This window comes from Cynocephalus volans, chromosome 5 (genome assembly GCF_027409185.1).
Source record: "Cynocephalus volans isolate mCynVol1 chromosome 5, mCynVol1.pri, whole genome shotgun sequence".
Taxonomy (NCBI): Eukaryota; Metazoa; Chordata; class Mammalia; order Dermoptera; family Cynocephalidae; genus Cynocephalus; species Cynocephalus volans.
In genome coordinates, this window is record NC_084464.1 from 48,541,186 (window position 1) to 48,556,935 (window position 15,750).

General features: G+C 42.5%; 1 protein-coding gene across 1 annotated transcript in view; it reads left to right on the top strand.

The window, feature by feature from the left end:
- The window catches only part of CMTR1 (cap methyltransferase 1), a 56,881-nt gene that overhangs the window by 39,322 nt on the left and 1,809 nt on the right, over nucleotides 1-15,750 (top strand). The window contains exons 14-23 of the mRNA XM_063096841.1: nucleotides 7,143-7,199; nucleotides 7,953-8,010; nucleotides 8,495-8,563; nucleotides 9,533-9,664; nucleotides 10,577-10,699; nucleotides 11,325-11,416; nucleotides 12,152-12,220; nucleotides 13,531-13,578; nucleotides 14,480-14,592; nucleotides 15,202-15,310. Of these exons, the coding sequence (XP_062952911.1) occupies nucleotides 7,143-7,199; nucleotides 7,953-8,010; nucleotides 8,495-8,563; nucleotides 9,533-9,664; nucleotides 10,577-10,699; nucleotides 11,325-11,416; nucleotides 12,152-12,220; nucleotides 13,531-13,578; nucleotides 14,480-14,592; nucleotides 15,202-15,310 (870 nt within the window). The remainder of the gene's footprint in view (nucleotides 1-7,142; nucleotides 7,200-7,952; nucleotides 8,011-8,494; nucleotides 8,564-9,532; nucleotides 9,665-10,576; nucleotides 10,700-11,324; nucleotides 11,417-12,151; nucleotides 12,221-13,530; nucleotides 13,579-14,479; nucleotides 14,593-15,201; nucleotides 15,311-15,750) is intronic.

Here is a 15,750-nt window from a genome sequence, read left to right on the forward strand (position 1 = left end):
GACAAAAGTCCTTAGCTAGGAGGCAAAAGTCTACAGATAAGGGGCAAGAGCCCATCTAATCAATTCTAATCACTATTTAGGTAAGGGATTGTATAACACTTAATATAATGGGTTCGTTGGAAGATTTTGTAAGAAGGAAACTTACACAGGACTAAGGCCTTTAATGTGAACAAGAGAACTGAAGCAGAACAGGGATTGTTCTGAGGGCAGTAACCCTTAATACAGCAAAACTTGAATGATGGGAAAATATGTGAGTTAAGATTTCCAAGGACATTCTGCTATATTAGTTAGTACATGGGGGTCGTTCCACATTTGCTTTAAGCTGTTTCTTTAAGTTTCTTAAGAAGTCAGGCACTTTAATGATTATCTTGTTTCTTTGGCACGTCACATAGTTTAGAATTATGACTCTTTTGATGGTATACTGTTTAAACTATTTTGAACCATGCATGCTTGGATATAAATTGTTACATAGCAAGTTTTTTTATGTTCTTACTGTGATTGATTAACTTTTTTTTTTTTTTTTTTCTGTAACTTCATTGTCTTTACAATAAAAACTGAGGCAAAAACTGAGTCGGGGCTGTACCTTTCTAAAAGGAGTCATGTTGATGCAGTACCTTCGGGCTTCTCATTGCATTGGTATTTGCTTTGAATAATCTCTCTTGTGTCTCCATTACACAGTGATAGATGTAACAAATAGTACTGTGCCTTGGTGTGGAAGTATCAGTTTGAGTTCCTGCTTTTAATTCTTTTGACATATACCTAGAAGTGGAATTGCTGGATTACATGGTGCTTATTTTTTAGAGGAACCACTGTGCTCTTTTCCACAGCAGCTGCACCATTTTACATTCCCATCAGCAGTGCGTGAGATTCCAATTTCTCCGCATCCTCACTAACACTTGTTATTTTCCATTTTTTTGATAATAGCCATCCTAATGTGTGTGAAGTGTTATCTCATTGTAGTTTTGATTTGTATTTTCCTAATGGCTACTTTTCATGTGCTTATGGGCCATTTGTATATCTCTTTGGAGAAATGTCTATTCACATCTTTTGTCCATTTTTTGACTAGGTTTTTTGTTGTTGAGTTGTCCAGTTTACCTATGTCTTTTCTTATTGCCTGTGCCTTTGGTGTCATTCTAGGAAATCATTGCTAGCTCTAATGCTCTGTGTTTTCTAAGAGTTTTATATTTTTTTAGGTCTTACATTTAGTACTTTGATCCATTTTGAGTTAATTTTTGTATATAGTGTTAAGTAAATGTTCAACTTCATTCTTTTTGCATGTGGATATCCAGTTTTCCCAGCACCATTTTTTTTTAAATGTTTGTCCTTTCCTCATTGAATGGTCTTGGCACCTTTGCCAAAAATTATTTGACCATATATGTGAGTTTATTAATGAGCTCTCTATTACATTGGTTTATATGTCTGTCTATGTCAGTACCACATTGTTTTGATTACTGCAGCTTTGTAGTAAGTTTTGAAATCAGGAAGTGTGTCTTCTAACTTTGCTTGTTATTTTCAAGATTCTTGGCTATTTGGGGTCCATTAAGATTCTACATGTATTTTAGTGTAGGTTTTTCTGTTGCTCCAAAAACTGCCATTTGGATTTTTTTTGCGTGTATGTGTGTGACTGGTAAGGGGATCGTAACCCTTGGCGTGGTGTTGCCCGCACCGCGCTCAGCCAGTGAGCGCACCGGCCGTTCCTATATAGGATCCGAACACGCAGCGGGAGCGTTGCTGCGCTCCCAAGCACTGCACTCTCCCAAGTGCGCCACGGGGCCAGCCCGCCATTTGGATTTTGATAGGGATTGCATTTAATATGTAGGTTACTTTGGGTAGTATTGTCATCATGACAATAATAAGTATTCCAATCCATGAATACATGGTGTTTCTTTTTATTTATGTCTTTAATTTCTTTCAACAGTGTTTTGTAGTTTTTAGTGTACAACTCTTTCACATCCTTGATTTAATTTATTCTAAGTATTTTATTCTTTTTGATGCTGTTGTAAATTAAATTGTTTTCTTAATTTCCTTTTGGGATTATTCATTGTTAGGATACAGAAATGTGACTGATTTTCATGTGTTGATGTTCTATCTTGCAAGTTGCCTGAATTCATTTATTACTTATAATAATTTTTGGTGGGTGAACTCTTTAGGTTTTTCTACATATAATACGATCATATTATCTGCAAAGTGAAATAGTTTTGCTTTTCCTTCCAAATTCCTTTCAAGTTTTAAATTTTAATGATGAATTCCAGTTTACCAATTTTTTCTTTTGGTTAGTGATTTTTGTTTTCTATCTAAAAATTCGTTACCTGTACACTAAAGTCATAGTTTTAGTTTTTATATTTAGGTCTATGATATACCTGAAATTAATTTTTAAGTGTGGCATGACACAGGGATCAAGGTTCTTTTTTCACTTACAGATATCTAGTTGTTCCACTGCCATTTGTTGAAAATACTTTCCTTTTCCAGTTTAATTTCTTTGGCACTGTTGTTGGAAACGATTTGACTGTGTATGTGTGGTCTATTCCAGGGCTTTCTGCTCTGTTCCATTAATCTGTTTGTCCTTTTTCCAGTACCATACTGTCTTGATGACTGTACTTAGACAAAAGAAGTCTTGAGGTCAGGTCTCAAGATTGTTTTTGCTAGTCTAGTTTTTTTTGCATTTCCATATAAATTTTAGAATCAGCTTGTCAGATTCTCCAGAAAGCCTGCTGGAGTTTTGATGGAGATCACACTGTATTTACAGATCAATTTAGGGAGAATTGACATCTTAACAATATTCAATCCTCCCATCCATGAACAAGAAACATCTATTCATTTATTTAGATTGTCTTTACTGTCTCTTAGCAATGTTTTATAGTTTTCAGAATAGAGGCCTTATGTGTCCTTTCTTAAATTTATCCCTAAGAATTTTATGGGGTTGGATGCTATTGTAAATAGTATTTTTGAAATTTTATTTTCCATTTGCTGATTGCTAGTATATGGAAATACAATTGATATTTGTATATTGACTGTATCCTGTGAGAATATCTAATTTATTTATTAGGGCTAGTAGATTTTGATAGGTTCTTTATGATTTTTTACATACAAAATCATGTCTTGTACACGTAAAGATAGTTTTATTCTTTCCTTACCAATTTGTATGCCTTTTATTTCTTTTTCTTGCCTTATTGCTCTGGTTCCTCCAGGATAGTGTTCAAATGGTGAGAGCAGACATTTTTTCCTTGTTCCTCATTTTAAGTGGAAAGTGTTTAACCATTAAGTATGATAAGTATAAGCTCTATGTTTTTTTATAGATGTCTTTTCTCAGGTTGACAAAGTTTTCTTCTCTTCGTAGTTTGCTGAGAATTTTTGATCATGAATGGATGTTTAATTTTGTCAAATACTTTTTCTGTATTCATAGAAATTACCACATTATTTTTCTTCTTTATTCCAGTAATGTAGTGAATTATGTTGAGTGATTTTTTTGAATGGTAAATAAATCTTGCATTTTGGGGATAAACTCCAGTTGGTCATGATATACGAATATTGCCACTTTTATATATTGGTATATTTGATTTACTAATATTTTATTAAGGATATTAGTGTCTATATTCATGAGGGATATTAGTCTTTAATTCTGTATTCTTTTGAAATCTTAGTCTGGTTTAATATCAGGGTTATGCTGGTCTCATAAAATGATTTGGGAACAGTTTCCTCTTGAATTTTGTGAAATTTATGTAAGATTTAGTAGTTTTTATTTTTTTAAAATCTTTTATAGAATTTACCACTAGAGCCATTTGAGCCTGGAAGTTGCTTTATGGGAAGTTTTAAAATTCAGTTTCTTAACAGAAATTGAATATAGGTCTCTGTATATAGATTTTCTGTTTTTTATTGTGGGTTTTCATTGAATTTGTGTCTTTCAATTAATTGTTCATTTCATCTAAGGTGTTTAATTTATTGGCATAAAGTTATTCATAAAGTCACCTTATCCTTTAGTGTCTGTAGGATCTCTAATAATAATCTTTCTATCATTCTTTATATTGGTATTATGTTTTCTCTCTTTTATTCTTAACCAATTTTACTAGGAGTTTATCAGTTTTATTGATCTTGTAAAGAACTAACTTCTTACCTGGTTGATTTTCTTTATTGTCTGTTTCCTTTTTATGGATTTCCACTCTTATTTTACTTCCTTTCTTTTACTTACTTTGGGCTTAATATACTCTTCTTTTTTAAGTTTCTTTGATTTTAGATCTTTCTTATTTTCATTTATGTATGTATGTATATAATTTTTTTTAATGCTATAAATTTCCCTTTGAGGACTACTTTAGCTGAATCTCCTACATTTTGATATGTCTTTTCGTTATCCTGTGGATCAAATATTCATTTTTTATTTATTTTATTTTTTTCTTTTTGTTTTTGTGTGACCGGTAAGGGGATCGCAACCCTTGGCTTGGTGTCGCCCGCACTGTGCTCAGCCAGTGAGCGCACCGGCCATCCCTATATAGGATCTGAACCCGCGGCGGGAGCACCGCTGTGCTCCCAGCGCCGCACTCACCTGAGTGAGCCACGGGGTCGGCCCCAAATATTTAAACTTTTCCTTGTGATTGGTTCTTTGATTCATTGATTATGTATATGTGTAGTGTTTAATATCCAGATAATTTGGGATTTTCACAATATCTATTAGATTTAGTCCCATTGTACTCAGAGAATGTACTCTATATGATTTTGATTCTTTCAAATTTATTGAGGCTATTTTATGGCCCATCATATGCTCTATCCTGGTGAACATTGCAACTGCTGTTGCTTGCTGTAGTTGTCTATAATTAATTTGGTCAAATTAGTTCCTAGTGTTTTTCAAATCTTCTATATCTTAACTGATATTTTAACTGCTTATTCTGTCAATTGCAAAGAGAGTTAAAGTCTTTATGATTATTGATTTGTCTATTTCTCCCTTTATTTTTGCCAGTTTTTACTTTATATATTTGGGATCTTTGCTATTAGGCATATGCACATTTAAGATTGTTTTGTCTTCCTGATGAATAGAACTTTTATCATTATGAAATATCTTATCTCTAGTAATATTCTACTTTGTTTGATATTAATATAGCCACATCAGCTTTCTTTAGCTTAGTGTTTGCATAGTCTGTCATTTTTTGTCCTTTTGTTTTCAACCTGTCTTTTCTTTATGGTTAAATGTGTTTCTAGTAAACAACATATGGTTGGGTCTTACCTTGTTGCTCAATCTGACCTGTATAAAAGTCTCTGCCTTTTAATTGGGATGGTTAGTATGTGTACATTCAGTGTAATTATTAATATGTTTGAGTGTAATCCCTTGTCTTGGTTGTTTGATTTCTGTTTATCCTGTCTACTCTTTATTCCTCTGTTCCTTTCTTCCCTCCTTTTTTGGGAGGCTAATTAAATATTTTTTAGTACTTCTTTTTATCTCCTTGGGTTTTTTTTAATGGCTTTTTATGTTATATTTTAGTTGTTGCTCTAGAGATTATAATATTTATCTTTAATTCATCATATTATCCCTTCCAAAAATATTCTGCTTCATGAACAATGTAAGAACTTTACAACAGTACACATGCAGTTACTGTTCTTCTGCCTTTGTGTTCTTGTTTTTATATAAACCCTACTTTATATTGTTAGGATTTTTACTTTAAACAGTCTGTAGTCTTTTAAAGAGATTTAAAGATACACACACATACATATATTTATATATAATTTTTTCTTAAAAATCGTCCTTGATATTTACTGGTATATTTACCCTTCCTGGTATTCTTCATTCCCCCTTGTAAAACCAGGTTTCTGTTTGGTATCATTTCTCTTCAAGCCTAAAGAATTTTGTTTTGCCTCTTTTTGTCATGCAAGTCTTCTGGAGATGATTCCATCAGCTTTTGTCTGTTTAAAAATGTGTTTATTTCCCTTTCATTTTTGAAGGATATTTTTACTGGATATGGAATTTGGGGTTGACAGGGTTTTTTTTCTAGCACTTTAAAGATATTTTCCATGGTTCTCTGTCTCCCTTCTTTTTGGTGAGAAGTCAGCCATTATTCTTATTGTTTCTGTGTATGTCATATGTCGTTTTCCTTTGGCTGCTTTTAAGGTTTTTGTCTTTATCTTTTATTTCAGCAGATTGACCTTGATATATGCATATGTAATTTTCTTTGAATTTATCCTGCTTGGGGTTCACTGACCTTGGACTGGGGGATTGATTTTATTCAGAAATTTGGGAAATTTCTTGGCCATTATCTTGTCAATATTTTTGTCCTATTCTTTTCTCTGCTGCTGAGACTCCAATTATATTTATTATAAACAGCTTGTTATTGTCCCACAGACCTTAAATGGTCTGTTACGGTTTTTTTTTAACCTCTTTATGTTTCAGTGTGGGTTTCTGTTGACCTGTCTGTCCTCTAGTTCACTGATTCTTTTCTCCACTATGCTAATAAGCCCATCAAAATAATTATTCATCTCTAATGTAATATTTTTTATTTCTGGAATTTTTCTTTGCCTTTTTAAAATACAGCGTATGTGTCTTTGCTTAAATTCTCCATTTTTAAATATATGTTGTCCACCTTTTCCACTAGATCATTTAACATGTTTATCACAGTTATTTTAAAGGCTTTATCGGAGAATGTCAACAATTGGGCCATCTCTGGGTCTTGTTCTATTGGGCAGTGTTTCCTCTTGTCAGTGGGTCACATTTTCTTGCTTCATTGCATGCCTTATAATTTTTTATTAAATGTCAGACATTGTATGTAAAAACAGTGGAGACTAATGTAGAAGAGCAGCTGTTAATTTAGATGGGTTGAGTCATTGTAGATGGATTGAGTCTGTAGTTGAACTGGGTCTGGGCTTTACTGTTGCTTTATTTAGAATCAGTTCACCACTACTTTCAAATTATTTAAGGGTGGCATCAGAATCTTCCTTATCTGGGAGCTTAGCATCTGGAGGGTTTGAGTCAGTCTGCTTTACCCTCAGCCTTCAGTAGCCCCATGTAACTGCAACTCGGGGGTGGGGGGTGGTTCTCTCAACTCTCCAGTCCCTCCTCCAAGTATAGATGGCCACTGCTCCAGCTAACCTTCTCTATCTGATGTCATTTGGCTGTCGTTTTTAGTAATCCTTCTGAGATTAAATCATTTTTTTTTTCCTCCTAGCCACTGTAGTCTGCAGATCAAAGCTCTGGCCAAAATCCATGCCTTTGTTCAAGATGCGTGAGTGTTGCCCACTATTCAGAATTTACATATTTCAAGGGAGGATCTTCCTTTGCTCCTGTCCCCGAGCTTTTTGTTTTTTTCATTTCAGCAAACATTTAAAAACACCTCTTTTATTTCATACTCTGCTGTGGTCTCTGAAAGATGCCAGGGAAGCATATGGCATAAACTCTGTCCTCAAAGACTTTATGTCATCTTTGGGCAGATAAGAGTAATGCAGGAAAAGGATACAGGAAAAGTTATTAACAGTACATCAGAGGGAATAGGTTGGCACAGCACATATGGATTACATAATGTTCACGGGACACAGAGTAGAGTGATCAAGAGAGGACGGTAGGACTGGTCAGGGAAATCCTCTGGTTAGGTGAACATAAGCTAGTTCAGCTTTGTGGGTTATAGTGACATCCACTGGGAGGGGCTTAATGTGGCCTGTGTCAGCAGAGGAGGAGCCAGAACGTGCTGATGGGTGATCAGAAGAGAGGTGTGTAGAGGACCCTGGCAGCCAGGTGGTCAGGAGGGTAGTCTCCTCCCTTCCTGTTGTGGTGGGAAGGGGAGGTAATCCCATTTCACATACATCTGAGCTCCTGTCTTCAAGAGGAGAGCCCTGAGAGTATTGTTAGCACCCTCGGCCAGTGGCAGCATGGCCTCCATATGTGCACTCACATGTTCATTCATGGGGTTCTGCGGGGTGCACAGGGGCACACTCCTGTGCCTCTTGGAGGTTTGAATCACTTGTTGGCTTCGTTTTCCCAGGACCCTGAGTGAGCCTCGGCAGGCAGAGATCCGGAAAGAGTGCCTTCGACTGTGGGAGGTGATCATCTTCTCCAGCCCATTGTTGCTCCAGGGCATGGAAGCTGTAGAGAGGAATGGGATTGACTCCTAACCTTGTCACCTTAGGGTCTCCTCCATCTGAAAATGTCTGGTAACCTTATAGCATCCCAGAGCTGGATGTCTCAGGATTGTTGCAAGTTACCTTCTTGGCCTTTTCACTACCAGTTTGGCCCTACAGCTGGGTCAGAAAGGACAGGGGTGGTGGGTGGACAGGCTTTATTTTGCTGTTGGTGACCCTGTGTGGCAACACTGACCACAGAGCACTCCAGAAAAAGGGAAGTGGCCTTTGGGGTGTGCTACCACAGGCTCTGAAAGGGAGCAGTGACTCCATCCCCCTCTTTCTATCCTCCTTTGTATGTGCCATTTCTCTTCCTCAGTCTGAACCTATCCCCTCACCTACATACACACACAGCCTTGGTCAAAAGGGCATTTGAAAATCAAAGCTCTTTCCTGTCTCATTTCAGATCCCAGACCAGGCTCGAGTTGCTCCCTCTTCCTCAGATCCCAAATCTAAGTTCTTTGAGCTAATCCAGGTGAGTCTGGTATCTGTGGGGAAAATAAAAAGTTGGAGGCCTAACTCTAGATGTGGAAGGTATCACTGAGGCACTGGAGATGCGTGGCCTCCAGAGGGCTTGTGCAGGCATCCCCCAGAGCTCTGAGTGACAGGGTGGAGGCCATTGCTGGTGAGAATCTTTGGTATAGGGTGTTGAGTTCCCCAAGAGCACATCAGGCCAACTGAAGGTTCTCGCCCTGAGATGTGCTTGTTTTTAGCCCTAAAGAGTGGTGCTGGCTGTCATGCCCTGGCAAGTTCAGGGTCCTGTAGGATTTTCCTGCAGAGGAGACATGGAATGTGGGATGATCTTAGGCATGGGAGCTGGGCAGAGGCCAAGGGAGCTGCCAGAGAGCCCACATCAGGGCCGGCCTTACCCCAGGATCCCTGTCTTGTTCCTGGTGAGCTAGTCCTTGGAGTTCTTCTGCCCTGTTTTTTTCTACCACCCAACCTCCAGCCTTTCCCTGGGCTTACTAGCCTAAATGGTGGGCCATTGTGCTGGTTTTGTGGGGGTCAGTGACTAGAGCCTGAGGTTCAAGATGGCTTCAAAAGAAAAGCATGTGTACATTTTTTCTGAATGGGGTGGAGAGATCACTTAACTGCTCTCAAACCAACTGCTGGAGAATCCTTGCCTTCAGTTTTATTGAAGGGGCGGCTTTTATATTCTGGTGACATTTCCTTATAGCTCTGGTAAATTGATCTGTACTCAGGGACTTGGTGTTCCTTTCTCAGCCTCTCCTAATAGGTCCTAAAGGAGCACTCCAAGCAGCTGGAAATAGATCCCATTTAGTGCATGGTTAGGTAGAGAAGGGGGTGCAGGGGAGCATGTTTCAGAGAGCAAGTTCTTCCTGTCCCTTGCCTCTCCCAGCCTGCCCTCACCCCCATCAGGCACCCTTACTGAGTGCCTGTCCTTTCCCAACCCAGCAGTGTTTTCTCTGACCTGTGACTGCAGGGCACTGAGATTGACATCTTCAGCTACAAGCCCACACTGCTCACCTCCAAAACCTTGGAGAAGATCCGCCCTGTGTTCGACTACCGCTGCATGGTATCTGGCAGCGAGCAGAAGTTCCTCATTGGCCTGGGGGTAAGTCTGCTTCTGGCTTCCTAGCCAGGTTGGGATAGCACAATTGTCCCTGACTGTGGGAATCTGGACAGCTGCCTGTCACATTCAGTGCATGTTCTCTTGGCACCAAGGAGCTGGGGCTTTGACCCTAGTGAAGGTATTTCTTAAAACTTCATTCCCTTTCTTCCTCTGAGTTTGCCAAGTGTCATTCATTCATTCTTTCATTTATTCATGTATTTGTTTCTTCAACTCTGTGCATTGCTAAAGGGAGCACTTCTGCTTTTCTTGTGATACGGAGCTTCCCAGGCTGGTAACATAGTCAGCAGGGTAACCTGGCTGAATCCCATGCAGCTGTTTTTTTTGCAACACTACCACCACCCCATGCCATCCCGTCTTGCAAAGACACCCCCTGTCCTTACCCTGGGGCCCTTGGAGTCTAAAATGAGGTGAGGGAAAACCTTGGCAAGTTCTGTATCTTAGTTGGGTAAAGTCATTGCTTTTTCTTTCAACTCTGATTTGTCTTTTTATGTAATTTGATTTCTTCTCTTTTAATTACTTTTTTGTGTCCTCTTACACTTTGTTATCCTTTTATTTTCTCTCTCCTCTTCTGCTCTCTGAATCCTTCACCAAACCCACTCCAGAAATAAACCAAGCTGGATCTTTCTTAAGGGCCACTAATCATGGACTTAGCTCTTTTGAATGGTTCCCTTTGAAGGGGACTGAGCCAGATCTTTTCTTCTCTTCTGCTGAGGCAGTGGAAAATACCATTGTCATTATCACTGAAATAAAATAAACATAATCTCTCCTAGACATTTTCGTCTGAAATTTCTCAGCCCTATCAGCTTGTAGCTGCCAACTAAAAGCCCTTTCAAGAACTGACCCTTTCATCCCTCAGTCTCCTTGACTGCCTGACCCAGCACTTTCTGCCCACAGAAGTCCCAGATCTACACATGGGATGGCCGCCAATCAGACCGCTGGGTCAAGCTGGACCTGAAGACAGAGCTACCCCGGGACACTTTGCTCTCTGTGGAAATTGTACATGAGCTGAAAGGGGAGGTCAGAGATGGTTCTGCTCACTCAGCCCTATAGCTAGGGGACTAGGGAAGCACTAAGCCTGGCCCTTTGCCCTGAGTTAACTTGGTTACATTATGTGGTGGTTGACAGGGCCCAGGGTTGGGGAAAGGTTTTGTGATTATTCCTTCTCCTAGAGCAGTTGGTAGATTCAGGTAGGAAGGAACACAGTCTCCATACATGTCAGAGGAGACCTGTATCATCTCTGTGCATCAAGGGCCCTGATGGGCCTGCTGGGTATTTTTTAGAAGCTGATTTAGTATTTGACCAGGGATCCCTTGATAAAGAAAAGACTTGTTATTTCTCAGGAACTTTGAGAATTACACCTACATGGATGACATTCAGAAGTCAGTGGAAACAGCTGGCAAAGGGTGGGAAGCCAGGCCCTGGTTGGAGCACCATGGCAGCTGCTTCCCTGGATTTGAGGTTCAAGTGGGCTCATCGATCTTCCTCTGCTCAGAAGCCTGGGCCAGTCTGGTGCTGAGAATCAGTTGGGGGGAGGCAAGAGAACTATCCTATGTTTAGAGCCCTACCCTTCCCCCAGCTGTAAGGTAGAGTGGAGGCCAGTATGCCATGGTGGGCACGGTGGCCAGTGTACTTGTCCTTCTAGGGGAAGGCCCAGCGGAAGATTAGTGCGATCCACATCCTCGATGTCCTCGTGCTGAATGGCAGCGATGTTCGGGAGCAGCACTTTAACCAGAGGTCTGACCTGGGCCCCTGGGTAGGGTGGGTGGGGGTAGGCCAAGGCAGCTGTGTGGTCAGCAGCCTCCTGAGGCTTGGCCCCTCACCCAGGCCTTCTCTGCTTATGGACAGCCTGAGAGTTTCCCTCTCTCATCCACTGTCTGGTCCCAAAGGCGGGGTGAGAAATTGGTGTTGGCACTTCAGAGTTTGCTAGGGCTTGTGCCCTGGTTGTCATAGATATCAGCACACTCCATTTTGCCACAGCTGCTCAGATTGAGGTTATATTAGTGTTAAAGTTAAGCAAGAAGGTGACCTGTGGAAAGAGGGAGGTTTCCTCTGAAGAAATGTCCTGTGCTTGGGTGGTCCCATTTAAGTTGTTTCATCTGAGTGGGTGGGTGTACCCTGTGGTTTGGGGTGACAGGGCAGGTGCATACAGTGACGATGATACATGAAGTACTAAGCACAGCTGAAGGCATACTTTAGGAAAACCAAACAAGACATACAAGGATACTTTTAAAAGTTTGTGGAAAAAATAGAATAAAATACAGTATGAATCTTTCCATGAACTTTGTGAAGACGCCTCGAAGTGAAATTAGAGGTCAGAATCCAGAGAGGAGGAGGGCATGAATAAAGACAACAGTGGAGGAGGGCAGGGTGGGCTCCCTGGGGGACATGGGTCCTGTGAAAAACACTGGGGACAGAGGTGTGCTGGTGAAGGCACCCTTGCTTGCTTCTGAGAGACTGTTTGGATTGTAGAATTCAGCTTGCTGAGAAATTTGTGAAAGCTGTTTCCAAGCCCAGTCGGCCTGATATGAATCCCATCAGGTGAGCATGGTGGTCTCTCCCTTTCCCCGTTGCTGCTTTCTGGCCACTGCTGCTTCTCCAATCCTGTGAGGCATGGGAGGGCTTAGGGGAGGAGACCAGGCAAGGCTGGTGTTCAAGATAAGACTGCCTTTGATGAGTGATTTGTTTTGGGCTGCTAGGTAGGTGGCTCCTTTGCCCCACAGTATCTCCCCGTCCTGCCTGATACAGTGGGTGGACCTGTACAGGTAGAGACTCATTCCTAGGGGTTAAGGTGTCCTCATTTAAGATGCATATGCTTCTGAGAGTGCTAACACACCTCATGAATCACCCATTCACACTGGGGTATCATTAGCATATCACCTGGCCTTTTCCTTTTTTTAGGTAATAAAGGGTGCTGAGGGAACGAGAGTTTTGAACATGAAAAAGAGAAGGATGATTTGAGGGATTGGGACCCTCTGCTTGGGGAGAAGGCCAGGGTTTGTTGTCACGTGAGGTAGTGTGAAATCTTCAGGCCCTGAAGGGGAGAGCGGGAAGAGAACAGAGTCAGGGAGAAGACAAATGGAGAACAGACTTTTCCAGGGTAGGCTGAGGTCTGAGGTTATTACAAGGGCACTGTTTGCCCTACTCTGGGGCTTCCTATGGCTGGAAATTGAGGTGTCTATTTATACTGTATCCAAGTCATTTTTATTGTTATTTTTAATGTAAATTTTAGTTAAAATTAAATCTAGTATTGAGAATGACACTTTATAAATGTTATGTTAAAGTCTAAAAAGCAGTTTCTATCTGCACTTTAAAATGTCCTGTCTGCCAGGTCCTGAAAGGCAGCTTCTAGGGACCCTGCATCCATTGTTTGTGGTCTGGTGGCTGGGTCTCTGGGGGCCTTACCCAGTAGCAGTTATAAAGGCATGTTCAGGGCCTTCCAGAGGTGGACGGCTGGGCGTCCCGATTAGGGGTTCTCCACCCTTTATGGGTACTAGGATTGTTAGGGTTATTTAGAAGTAACTGTGCTATAGGAAGGCCTAAAACCCATAGCATCCTGGCCCTTGGTTTCCTAGCCTCTGGTAACAGTGAAGATGACTTGGGGGTAGGAATGCTGGCAGAGACATCTTCACGTGCCAGACCTTTCTTCCTCTTTCTTCCTGCTGTCTTCCTGTACCCACAGTTGTTGGTGGAGCTCCTTGGCAGCTCAGTAGCCTAGAGTGTTTGTGTGTAGAACAGCAGTGGACAGGCTGGGTGGTTGCAGGGAGGGCATGAGGCAGAGGTCAAGGACAGGTGCGGCCTCCTGTGCCCCCCAGGAAGCCTTTGTCCTCTCTCCATCCCTCTACCCGCAGGGTGAAGGAAGTGTACAGATTGGAGGAGATGGAGAAGATTTTTGTCAGGTGAGTGACTCAACTAGCATAGCTCAGGATTTGAAGGGAGTTGGGGTTGGGGGAATGGCCGTGTCCAGGATTCATTTTCTACTTGTATTTTTTTGTAGAGATAAGTTGGTTGGGAGAGGTAGTGAGTTGGCCACAGTGGCTGCCTCTACACCGCTCTCCCCCCCACTTGCCTCGGTGTGGCTCCACTGCAGCCAAGGGCCTCCTGGCTGAGAGCTGATTCAGCACCCTGTCAGGAGGAGAGGAGGGCGGGTGTGTGTCAGGCAGAAATACAGGCTCATTGATGCTGTAATAGTTACGATTGTCCCTGTGAGGGGCAGAGCAGCAAGCTGCTTGAAACACTATAAATCCTAGCTCCCAGTGCTGAGCCAGAGATTGAGCCTGGAGGGGGAGAGGGGGCATAATTGCTTCTTCGTATTCTTAGGGTTGTGCAGGGTGCTGCTCTCAGATCTGAGTCTCATTCCGGGTCTCAGTTCTTTTCTGGAGGTAGTTACTGTTAACTCTCTAGTGGCCACAGTGATGCCATGGACAAGTAGACTGAAGACCCAGTGGCATTCATGGTCTCAGATCTCAACCTTACTGGTGTCACCCTGAAACTCCCCAAACAGCAGTTACACAGCAGGGTCATCTGTCACTCCCCTGTCTCCATTGCTTGGTTGGGAGTTCAGAGCCTGAGTTCTAAATCCAGCACTGCCACTAACTCACTTGCTGTGTGGCTTGAAACAACTCACTTAAATCTCTGTCCCTCAGTTTCTTCTTATGTCAAGCCAGGATAAAATACTGTAGTTGGTGTGATTTTGATATTAGCCAGAGACTAATGTTAGGGCTTTCTTTCTCTCTCCCCACACCCCCCACATGCACACACATTTTCACTCCTCTGTGCACAACTACATGGGGAAATCAGGTTAGAAATGAAGATCATCAAAGGCTCTGGTGGAACCCCGAAGCTCAGCTACACGGGGCGGGACGACCGGCACTTTGTACCCACAGGCCTCTACATCGTCAGGACAGTGAATGGTGGGTGATGAGTGACTGTTTGCTGCCCGCCCCCCCCTCCCCCCACCAGGGTGATTGGCCCAGACCCTGCCTGAGCCAGTGCCTAGGGCTCCCTACTAAGGTGGGTAGCAGCCAGACTGGCATTTCTGTGTTCCTTGAGCCTCTTTTCTTTAGTGGGCCATGGATGTTGGGTTTGGTGATGGGGCAAGAGGACCTTAACTTGTATAGACACTCATGGTGTTCTTGTGGCAGGAAAAGGGCCTTCTCAGTAGGCAGCAGCAGATCCAGAAAGTCAAGCTTGGCAACTGTCCATTTGTATGTCTTGTAGAATCCCTTTTCTTCAGTGCTCTCTGGCTTACAGAGACCTATGTCCTCTGTCAGAGTCCTAGAGATGTTAGCTGGTTGGCAGGACTGGGGTGTGGTCATTGAGAATTACCTTAGTTGTCTTCCTGGAGCCCCTTTGGGCTGGTGATGAAGGCTGCCTCCTCACGGGCTGTTCCCCATCTGCTGTTGTGGGGAGCTGGGAATGGGTGAACAGGAGCTGAGGAAGGCACACCCAGATGTCAGCTGGACCCATCAGCCATGGGTACTGTGTCCTTTCTGGGCTTCCTCCCCTCTTCCTCCTGTCAGAGCCGTGGACTATGGGATTCAGCAAAAGCTTCAAGAAGAAATTCTTCCACAACAAGAAAACCAAGATCTCCACTTTCGACCTCCCTGCAGACTCCATTGCCCCATTTCAGTAAGTAGCCCTCCTCTAAGCCTGCCCTCCTCAGCAGCCCCAAATACTCCTGCCAGGATGCCAGCCAGCTTTCCTGGGCACACCTAGCTCATGAGACTGATAGGCTGAGTTCTGTTCCTATTGGGAACACTCTCCTCCCCACAAAGGTGGGGATGGTGACCTCTGTTGGTGTGGCTGGGCCTGGGTAGTAAGCTTGGTGAGAGGAGAAAGATGCCTGGACCTGCTGTGATGGTTGGGGGATCTGGGTATGAAGGGCCCCAACCAGGCCCAGGGCATCTGCCCCATGGAGCAGCAACTGCTTGCATGACGTTCCAACACTGGCCTTGTGGTGGGAACATGCTGAAGGCCTGCAACCCTGCCCCTTGGGACTCAAGGTCCCAGCTGTCCCTCGTTGGGACTCAGCATCCTTTTGCCAGATTGTCAGTCAGAGGTTTTGACAA